Below are 11,728 nucleotides of genomic sequence, written 5' to 3'. Positions count from 1 at the left end.
TTTACCCGAAAACTATTCTTTTTGTGACCTTGAATGTCACCAAAATGCTATTTTATCACCATAAGTTAACTTTTGCTCAAGTATGTCTCATAATGTTTACAACGCTGCCCTGAATCACCATCTATGTATTAAACCAGGGGTTCAAACTTGAACTTTTTTTTGGCTCGTAAAGAAGCAATATCTCCATGTGTAGATGTCAGTTATGTGCAGTTCAACCAAACATTACTTTTCTTCCTACATTGTGTCATTAGATGGATAATTATCAAGGTGATTACAGGGAAGCTGTAAAAAACAATACAAAGGAATTGGACTAAATATGTGTAAAATATGTCTTTTTAAAGTTTTTCTAAACATCCAGTGACGCCTTGGATTCTAGATTCATTTAATTGTCATTATGCAAATCAAGACTGTGGAAAAACAAACCATTCATTGTGAAGTGTTGAGAAGCTGCTCTGTAGTCTCGGGGTACAGCGTCGGATACATTTTTTAGTGCATACATTTACAAAAAAATAAAAGCATTTGAAACCTATTTTCATGTCTCCTTTCACTTCAGGCCTGAAGGTAAGATGAGGACTAGCCAAAGAGTTGCAGACTTCTTTTAAACTTTTATTTAATCATACACATTCATTAAGGGAAAATGATGCAATACAAAACATTTTTTCTCAGACATAGCTAAGATTAAATAGTCAAGACAATTTTACAGTTACATCACAGGCACTGTGTTAAAAGGAAGAGAAAGAACAGCGCATAATTTTTTTCAAGTAATTCGATTACGCTCTGCATGTATTTCTTTGATGTGTACACGCACACAATTGAAAAAGCAGCACATAAAAGAACAATAGGCTTATATACAGCAACTCTCTACTTGTCCATTCTCCATAAATGAGATGAATGTGAATCTCAGTCTTATTTCTGATGTTTGATTGATACACAAGGCCAACGGAAAATAATCATGTACTTATGAGACAAATAAAAAGGAGCAACAAGAGGCCTCTATTCAAAATAAAAAACAACAAGCTTTCTACACATGGTAAACTTACAAAAGATTCATCCTTAGCTCTACAAGCAAATATAATAATAATAATCAAAAAAAGTAACCATCTCATGATTTTACATAGTAGTACAATATATTTTGCTCATTAAAACTTTAGACTCAAGTTCAAACATAAAAAAATTAATCAAGAAAATAAAAAGCTCACCTAGATTAAGAATTTCACATGATTTATTTCTTTATTTACCATCTTTAAGACGCGTTAACTAAACTCGTTATTGCGTTGGTTATGTTAGTGTAAAGAAATGTATGAGTGTGTACTGTGTGCTTTAGTTCAGCTCGTCAGTGGACTCTGACATGGATCGCTCTCTCCTTTCCCGGCCCGTGACGAAGTTGAGCAGGTCGACGGCCGTCACCACCCCGAACACCATCTGCTTCAGATTCGGAGTGCCATCAGTCAAGTCTGGTGGAAGACGAGAGTGATGAAGATGAAGAAAAGGATAAAAGAGTATGTTGGTATGACTCTACAATAAGTCTCAAGAGATAAACTGCAAAAATCTACGACCTTAAAGTCTCTTATGTAATTGGAAATAATCCACTTACAACTAAAATCAAATCTATAAACATAAATAAAGTCCAGGTTTTATCGTATGAGAAATGCTTCCGCAAACAGACACAGACAACATTAACTTGGGAGTCTTGTTTCTGTATATCAGTCTAATATCAAATATTTTAGCTCTGCTCTCACTAGTCTACTCATCAAGTTGAGTTTTGTACGGAAAAACTGAGGGGCAAGTTAGGAAATATATGTATATACATATATGTATATGTTTCATCTCCTGCACTGCACCTTGCACTTGAATGGGGCCCTTGGCTTTGATCCAGTTTATATGAGGCATATCTTTATTATCCAACTATCTTAACTCCCCTTCATTCGCCCTATGTAAACATGACCTTGGACGAGTGTACAGTGGACCAAACACAAAAATGCAGCGACATGCTCATTTGTTGCCAAATTCTCATCTCTTCCAGACATAAGGCAAGTTATCCAAAACCATTTTCTCTTTGGGATGCTTGGACTTTGACACTTGTGTTTAAGAGAGGGATGATCAGTGGTATATTGACCCACTGAGCCAGACCACTGTTATCATTAAAATGTGGGTGCGGTAGGGTCTCGGGTTTATGAACTGCGTCAATCAACAACACGTCCTTCAGAAAGACATTGACTCTGCACATGCAAACTCAGTCTACTGAAGGTCTAACGCTGTTAATCTGAGCATTTATGTTGTACACAGATGTATGAAACTGTGGTTTTTCATACCACCACCAGGGGGAGCCAAATCTTGTTATAAAATTAGCACAGACATTTTTTTTTTTCATATTTAACAAAGATGAGGTGGGAGGCAAATGACAGCGTATATATGACTGTTAATGTTGGACTTACATTGGATCTGTTCATGCACCACCAGGGCAAAGTGGTCAGTCTCCAGGATGCGGGATAACTTTCCCAAATTATCAGTCAGACGGATCTAAGAATGACAATAAGACAATGGCGTAAATAAAACGATCAACATTTAATTAATGCAACAAGTGTCTTACAATGTGCCAGTTCAGTTAGAAAAAGAAAAGTATTTGCAACAACTTATTGATTATCCCACAAAGTCATAAATGGTTATTTAGTGATGGCTGTTTGGCTGAAGGACATTATGTCCCTCTGGTTTAACAATCTGTTTCTGGACCAAAGCCAGTCAAAACAAAAACAACTGGACCTTATCTATCCGATTAACAGCCTTTTCATCAGAAGATCCTCCCCTCTCCTCATTGGCTGCTGCTGTCATCCAATCAGCATCAGGAATTTTGTCTTCAAATTGATTTACTAACTTAGCCTTAAACCTAAAACCTGTCCCTGAATACATGAGCCACAAACAGACGGGCTTTCTTTGGCATCTTACCTGTTTGAACTGCTTATAGAGCACTTTGCTGACTGGGTCTGACAGCTTTATCTTCCCTGCTAGGATAGAGGCCAACACGTTCCCTAAAGTCACCATGCCCAGGATTAACCTGTACACACACATACACACATTCACAGAGGTCGAGGTCAAAGCCATTACAGGGCACAACAAGGTAAAACACAGTGGATCAGAAGGATCCGGACATGCAGTATTTCAGCTTCTTCTTCTCACCCAGCCTCATCCACAACGGGTGCCTGGTCGAAGCCCTTGTCCTTCAGGATCTTGATAGTCTTCTGACAGGTGACGGTGGGCAGGATGGTAAGCGGGGCAGACAGGTTCAAACCCTGCAGCCTCAGGTTCCACCACCTGATGGACAGACAGCAATAAGAGGGTCGTACACAACCAAGAATGGAAAAAGAGAATAAAGCCCCCTTTCTTCACACATACCAGGGTTTCTTCACCATGATGTCCTCCTCCCTCAGGAAGCCCTTATCGACCATCCACTTGTCATTCAGGAACTTGGACCTTGGGGAGAAGAAAAATGGCTGATCAAATTACCTTAATGGGCCACAAAGGGGAACTAGAAGTGGCTAAATTACGTTGTTTTGGTCTTTCTGGCCAAAACTGTCAAAAAAGTTAATTAAAAGTTTGTATACATGTCAGTTATGAATATTCCAGTAAAACTAAGGCTATAGACTGCCTCATGACTGGACATGTGGAGATTCTCACATGTAGTTGCGAATGGAGTCTGGCAGAATGACCACACAGCGCTGGCCCTCCTTCAGCTCTTTGGCCATGTTTACCGCTGCTGCCATGGCCGTCCCAGAGCTGCCTCCTGTTAGAGAGAAGAGTGAGAGGTGAGTTGACTTTAACTGAGTTTAAAACTTCACCCAGATGTCTGGTGTTTGCGTTAGTTGGAACTGACCGCAGAGCAGGCCCTCCTCTCTGATCAGCATGCGAGACATGTTGAAGGACTCCTCGTCGTCTGACTTGTACCAGGTATCGATTACCTGAAAATATGACCACAAATTACAATAAGTGGCTGTGCGTAAGTTTAACAGAAGAATAAGTGAAGTGAGGAAAAAAACGGCTTCTTGAACTCACTGATCTGTCGAGCACAGTTGGGATGAAATCGTACCCGATACCCTCCACCTCGTACTGGGTCTTATCGGTCTTATTAATCTCGTCAGGCTCAGCCAGGATGGAGCCTTCTGGGTCAACACCAACAATCTGCACACAACACACTCATTCATTAACAACAAGTCGCTCAGTAGAGAGTCATTCTACTTCCTTTTATCCATGTATGGACTAAGTGTGAAGGTAATTAAGTTAGCTTCACGACCGTGAAACAAAATGAGAAATATCTGACATCTTACTTTGACGTTGGGGCATCTTTCCTTCAGTTTACGGGCGATTCCAGTGATTGTCCCTCCTGTGCCTGCTCCTGCCACCAGCATGTCTATTTTGCCTGTAAGAAGGGAATGAGTCAAGAGTCAACAGAGTAAAAAAACATGTCCTAGGATTATATTTGATATTTCTTGAGAATGACAAGGACATTAAAAAGATGTTCTTACCATCACACTGCTCCAGGATCTCCTCAGCCGTGGTGTCGTAGTGAGCCAGAGGGTTGCTTGGGTTGCGGTACTGGTCCAGGATGTGCGAGTTGGGGATCTCGTTTTTAAGGCGCCAGGCCACGCCCACGTGAGACTCTGGGGAATCGAAGCGAGCGCTGGTGGGTGTGCGGACAATCTCGGCTCCAAGAGCTCTCAAGACGTCCACCTGTAGAGGGGAGGGAAGGAGCCAAGGCTTGTCACATTCCTGATAAAATATCTAACTTTTTTGTAGGTCCTATGTTCTGCAGCAACCCAGTGGTAGAAAATGGAAAGAACCAGGTCCAGTACTGATCATTTCTATGAGATTTATTTCAAACTGATGGATGTTTCACTATGATGCCAAGAATGTTTTCACTACAGTGACAGAGACAAGTGACTCTTACACTTCCTGGTACTCAGACAATATGACAGAGAACTTACCTTCTCCATGCTCATCTTCTCCGGCATGACGATGATGCAGCGGTAGCCTTTCACAGCTGCAGCCAGAGCCAAACCAATACCTGAAAACAAGAAAGAAAAAGCACAAACACAAGTTTTAAAACACAGCTGCTTTCAGCTAATTAACATAGTATTCTTACCTGTAAAATACCCTTCCCCCAGTCACATGCAGTTACTTACCAGTGTTTCCAGAGGTGGGCTCTATGATGGTGTCTCCAGGCTTGAGGATGCCAGCTTTCTCAGCGTCCTCCACCATCCGCAAGCTGATTCTGTCCTTGACACTGCCGCCAGCATTGAAATACTCACACTTGGCCACTACAAATACAGAACAGAAACATTTTCATTCAGAAAGCTGAAATGATGCAATTGACCTTGAATGGCCTTCATTTGTTGCTTTCATAATCCGTGTCTATAGGAAACAAATCCTCTGATATAACACGTCTGGTACCACCACTCCCGTGTTTACGTGGTGTCAATGACTCACACATAGCCAACAGTCACACCTTCTGTCTAAATGAGAATGTGTCTCAACTTGAACGCTCCATCACTCACGTATTTCGCATTTGAGTCCAAACACTTTGGGGATCTTGTTGATGCGCACTAGGGGAGTGTCCCCAATCCTGTGCAGGATGTTTGGAAGAATGGTTGGTGCGACGGCTCTGTGAGGCGAGGGTGGGAGAAAACAGGGTTCAACAAAGACATTCAGAGACACCGTCTGTGATACACATAAATGCATAAATCAATTTAACATCTTGAGGATCCCAGCTAACATCGACATTGTTTTTCCTGCCAACACTATATGAAGTAATAACTACTTGTTTCAATACAACAGCTTCTTTGCCAAGTGCCATTCCTTAGGTGTTTGCTGAAACTTGTTTTCAATGGTTAAGAAAAAAACAAAGTCACAACTGTACTCTGCACAATTATACATTTCAGTCTAAAACACAAAATCTTTCATACAAAATCTAGACCTCACACTGACCTTTGGAATTGTGGATGAGGGGAGTCGGCTTTTGAGGCTCCCAGGCTCCATGTGCAGCGGCTGGGGAGGTCAGGTCGGATCCATTTCCTTTCCACGGTGGCGTTCTTTGTGTTTATCTGAATGGTTCTATTCCCCTCTTGATTGTCCTCCATGGCGGGCAGCTTTTCAACACCGTTCAGCGGGATTTTGACATCTCCATTGCTGTGGTTGAGCAGCTTGGCAGCATGAGGGCACACAGAGCCTTTGACAGGGCTCTCTTTGGTTGAGGGAACTGACGGCATGGCTTACCCTGGAAAACAGAGGAAATAGAGTTATGTGATAATCTGTGACTTTTTTTAAGTAGATAAGAATGCCAGGTTCAGTTGTGCTAGCTTTTCGACGTCAAACTGTGGAGCATTCCTTAATCCTCTCAAAAAGACCAAATACCCAAATATCAACATTTGGAGAATGTTACAGGTATGACTATTGGTACTTTATCATAGATTTGACAAATCATCATCAGTAATGTGGATATAATGACAACGTGGGAAAAGGTAAGTATTAGAACCAGATCACATCACTTTACTGTGCATAACCGTGTCCAAAATGTAAGACGATATATAGTCTCATATCACAATGACAATATAATATCCGTATATTACACAGCCCTTCTTGACGACTGTGGTAGATGCAAGGTTAAAGGGATATTCCGGTGTAAATTTAATCTATGGTCTAAATCCCCGTGAAACTGTGTTACACTCCCTCTCGAGAAATCAAGCTAGCAGACCGCTAATTTACAGAGTTTTATCAACCTCAGAAATGACTGCAAGACAACAATACACTGCAGTAAATGGATCCAAATATAAACCCGCCACCAAAAAGCCACAAATAATGCTCAGAACAGCACCAAACTTCAGCAACAGTATAAATAGGGTCTCAGCACATAGTCTGGGGCATCTAACCTCCGCTAGCTTAGCTAGGGAAGCTATTGGGATGCTAAAAACAGAGTTCACCGCTCCTCCATCAGCTTCCGGGTCGGGGAAGTCCCAACGCGACGATTACCGAGTGCGGTTAGAAATGCTCAATTCCATTCTTTTCCCTGTCCGCCCTCGATAATAACTGTTATAAACTGGCAGGTAAGACACATATGAACTTCGATTGCTTTTCCATGGAGTCACAATCATACATTTTCATCCATGAGCCGCGGAACTCTGCTGCACTCGGTAATCAACTCGTCGGGACTTCCCGTCAACAGGAAGCTGCTGCAGAAGAGTGGTAAATTTAGTCAGCTTCCCAATAGAAATCCAGCTAAGCTAGCGGAGGTTAGATGCCTCGGACTATGTGCTGAGACCCTATTTGTACTGTTGCTGAAGTTTGGTGCTGTTCTGAGCATTATTTGTGGCTTTTTGGTGGCGGTTTATATTTGGACCCATTTACTGCAGTGTATTGTTGTCCTGCTGTCTTTTCTGAGGTTGATAAAACTCCGTAAATTAGCGGTCTGCTAACTTGATCTCTCGAGAGGGAGTCTAACACAGTTTCACTGTTATTTAGACCATGGATTAAATTTACACCGGAATATCCCTTTAAAGAATCAAAGTTATCACAGTAAGTCCATAATCCATCTAAGAGTTATCTAAACATTTCAACAAAATCATAAAGGTCAACCTCTTGGAAATGTCATCCAATCACTCATGATTTGTTGAGTTGTTTCAGCCTGGAACAAAGTGGTGGGTCAGCCAACAGTTGTATTGGTGGCATAGCTGCAGTTTGTCTTGGAGCTTTGCCTAAATAATAGACTGGCTAGATTAATTGGCATTATTACGCAACTCAGGTACGTTCTTATCACATAGTTAACAAACAGAAATAACAACCTGTGCCAGCCTTTAGTTGCCAACTTTTGGTACTTGTTGATAGCTTTGAATTGCAATAATAGAGAATTGTGGTCCAATAGCCAAGCTTAGAAAACATGTTTCCATTTTTAAAAACTGCTACTGTTGTAACTGCAAGCAACAGCAAAGCTTCCATTACATATATGTTCAACTACATTGATATACAGTCTCACTTTTGGTAAGTAGCAGAAAACAAACAATGAACCACTCCTTTCCTTTCTTCCCTTAATGCTGAGTCATTTCGACACTGACTAATAAAGCTATATCATGCTTACTGGTAAGCTTTGGCAGCACAGACTGATCTAATGGCTCCTTCAGCTCTGAATATACTTATTGCTTAACTTTACATTGACACGATGAACAAACAAATTAGTCACCACCTGAGAAAACAGAACTGAAAGTGTGTAAATAGCCAGTGGAACTGGCTGATCAAGTTTTGGCTAATATTGCATCAGTCACAAAAAACAAGTAATAGGAAATGACTGTGGGAAAACGACAGAATCATGCTGAGTCATAGTTCAAGATTCAAGAGCTGGATACTTATTTCTGCTTAAGATAAATTACCATATATGAACTTGTGTGCATGCAGCTTCATTATGTTTGTGTTTGAGATAGCAAAGTTTACTGAAAATTACTCAATGATTGGTCATAACCAGTTATAAAATGTTATAAAACTCCCAATGTGTAACCATAAGTTAAACATTATCATAAAGTTAACTTAATTACCACTTTGAGAAGAGCAAACAGAAGCTGTTAACTGGGCTTTGCACCATTACTTTGGTTAAAGGGAAATTCGGGTTTTAGTCAAGATTGACGGGGTAATAATACAAAGTCAGAGATTTCACTTTATAAGATTTAAAATTATATTTAACTGAACATTTCCTGGTTTATAGGACAGTTAACTGCACATCTTTGGCTTGTAGACAAAAGAGGACATTTTTCGGACGTCTTCTTAGACTTTTGGAATCATTTTTTCCTTTTTCTGACACTGTGTAGACCAAAATTTACTTATTATCTACAGATCACCAAATACAATAATAGTTATTGCAGCCCTACAGACAACTAAACTAAATATGAGCCCCCTGACACCTATTAATACATCCATAAGGTTTCTCCACTGTCTGGAAATGGCAACAGATGAACTTTCACTAACACACAGTGTACACACCGGGGCCAGCTGTTGAAACCAGGGCCCCTCTTTGACTCCACTAAGAGTTCAGATGATGTCCACCAACTGAACCAACTACAATCCTCTTAAGCAAACAGCTCTGCATGGGAGAGAAAATGGCCCTGAGGTATGTTGCTTTAAAATTTGTGCCGCACTGGTGAATACGATGCATTAAATCTAAACGGAAAAATAAGAGAAGATGTATAGTTTAGTCTTTCACCTAATTCCACGTGATGACTATCTATTCTCAAAATGAAAAAGATACAGAAACCAATCTTGGTTGTTAAACCCTCTTCTAGCCCACATATCGCCCACACGTATCTCAAATCTCTGCTTTTGATATGGCTATTACTACCTACAACCGTTGTGGTAAATGTGGGAAAGAAGAGTTGGTATGCGGTGGCCTTGCAGGGTTCAACGGGGCAATATGATCTTCTGTGAGAGCACTTGTGGCACGGAGCCTAAGTTGCATGGCAGAAAAGACTTGCAAGAGGATTTAACGAGAAGAATCTTTGTTTAACAAGCCAAGAATCAAATCCTCAAGTACCGACTAAGGCTGGGAAAACAGTGCAAAAATCACCTGATCCGAGCCTGGCAATATTAAACCCAATCTCATGAAAAATCCCTGTAATAACCTTACGCTATCAGACTTGATTATCGTCTTAAGTTGTACCGTTTCTAATCTCCTTTGGTATGTCCAGTGCTCTTTACTGTGCAGAAGCCCTTTGTAATTTAGGCTTATTCAAAATTGGTCAGATATTTGCTCTGCCAGCAACAACAAAACAACCAAAGTAACAGCTGGTCAACAGCACAAGAAGAGCAGACTATAGATACTCAGTCAGCCATAACAAATGGTGGGCCAAATGTGAAAAGCAGGAATGCTGTAGAGTATAAAAAAAACAATGTAAAACTGCAGGGATGTACACCTGAAAACCAACCACCGCATGGTCAGGAAGCCAGATGATGGTGATGACCTTTTAGCTGATGCAAGAGTGAGTTATAATAAAGTGATGCCTGATTAGTTGAGCAAGCATGAACTGTTTAAACAATCGATTAATTGGATTTCAAGCAAAAGTTCTGGGCTGTGAAATGAAAGATGTGCTGCTTTTGGTGTGATTAAACAGTCATTAAAATATAAAGGATGGATCTGAACTACTGATTGGAACCACACAACCACAAAAAATCAACTACTAGAGAGAACATTTGACAGATATGTCTGAAAGCAAAACCTGACCGAAAATCATTGAGTAAAAAACAAAAATAGCTTCTATCTAGCTTCTCAAATGTAAATAATAGCCTTTTTAATTTTTGCATTCATGCTTATAATAAACCAAATATATTTAGATTGTGGTCTGGTGGTCCAATAAATCTATGAATTTTAATTCGGCACTGTTATCTGACATCTAAACGAGCTTAGTCGATAAAATAAAGGGCGAATTAATCGATAGTTGCATCCCTGATATAGCACTATTACAGTTCCAGTTTCGAAAATTAACTAATTCCTTTTTCCCATCGGTTCTCTATAATAATGGTACAAACACATGAGTATTTTCTGGTCTGTTGGACAGAAAAACCAGTGAGTTTGAATTCGGCACTATTTTCCGACAAGAACACGTGCTTAATCGATTAATTAAAGGTCACAATAATGGAAAGTATGTGCGCCGACACTGAACTAACACGGTACTGGCATCTGAAATATGAATAATAGCATCATACCCCTCAGTTTTCTACATTTATGAACCAAATGTATTTAGATTTTGGTTTGCTGGTCAGATAAAACACTGAACTTGAATTCGGCACTATTGTTTGACATTAACACGAGCTTAATCGGTGAAATAGAGGGCAAAATGACCGACTGTTGAAGCCCCAACTCTCAAGTATGTTCACTACTAGCCATGACATTACAGTAAAAACGTGGCAGACAACCTACAGGGCAGAATAAAAGGCAGCTACACTTTAAAAAATTAAAGAGCTATGAAGCCAAAATAAGCACTGAAGAAATACACGGTAAAAATGAAAAAGTAACGGTAAATGTGCACGTAACATTACCGGGGGATCGTTGAATTAAACAATAAGGTAAATTTGGTTTATTGTGAGCAGCTAATACGCGGAAACATGAACCATATTAGGTTGTAGAAGGTCAAATAAAACAAGATGAACTACGCAGTTACAGCGTTGCATCAGAAAACAGCATCCATCGAGCAGCTTTCAGACACCCAACGTCAAACGCACGTGGCGCAATTTACACATTTAAACATGTCTTTCTTCTTATGTTCTCCCCTCCCGTAAGTCCTCACTCACCTTTTGAATCGAACGTGGCCGACAAAACGTGTAAAAAACGGTGAGAGAGGACGCCGGTGTACCGCCGAACCTAGAACAACACCGCCGAGTGAGCAACTTCCGACCAGGACAACGGGCTGCTTTCGTGAAGGAGCACGTGGACCAAACGTACACGACGTGGGCAAACTCCGAAGGCTCGCTCCGATTGGCTGCGGCGAGGGCGTCTGTTTAGTGCGCTCGGCCAATCAGAGCAGGGATATCTCAATAAGGGTTTGAGAAAACGCTGCGCTGAAGACGTCCGCACCATCTGTTTACCTTTTATTGACCGCACACGCTCTGCAAGCTCTTTGACGCATGTGACATCTTGAGAGCTTCTCATGAGTTCGTCCGTCGCTCCAAAAATATTCAGAGTAGCAGCCAAGGTTAAGAGAAAAAG

At 40.7% G+C, this 11,728-nt stretch overlaps 1 protein-coding gene across 1 annotated transcript; it reads right to left on the bottom strand.

Moving 5' to 3' along the window:
• Positions 1 to 585: 585 nt before the first annotated feature.
• Positions 586 to 11,471, bottom strand: LOC115576919 (cystathionine beta-synthase). Its single transcript, XM_030409566.1, has 15 exons — positions 11,314 to 11,471; positions 5,977 to 6,265; positions 5,547 to 5,653; positions 5,175 to 5,309; positions 4,977 to 5,056; positions 4,518 to 4,722; positions 4,320 to 4,411; positions 4,048 to 4,173; positions 3,869 to 3,953; positions 3,673 to 3,778; positions 3,391 to 3,468; positions 3,175 to 3,309; positions 2,944 to 3,052; positions 2,436 to 2,520; positions 586 to 1,454 (listed from the first exon to the last, which is right to left on the bottom strand). The coding sequence occupies exons 2-15, from the start codon at positions 6,255 to 6,257 to the stop codon at positions 1,321 to 1,323; spliced, it is 1,758 nt and encodes a 585-aa protein (XP_030265426.1). The 5' UTR covers positions 6,258 to 6,265; positions 11,314 to 11,471; the 3' UTR covers positions 586 to 1,320.
• Positions 11,472 to 11,728: the final 257 nt, after the last annotated feature.

This window comes from Sparus aurata, chromosome 24, assembly GCF_900880675.1.
Source record: "Sparus aurata chromosome 24, fSpaAur1.1, whole genome shotgun sequence".
Taxonomy (NCBI): domain Eukaryota; kingdom Metazoa; phylum Chordata; class Actinopteri; order Spariformes; family Sparidae; genus Sparus; species Sparus aurata.
The sequence above is the reverse complement of the archived record's forward strand: the minus strand, read 5'-3'. Positions and strand labels throughout refer to the sequence as shown.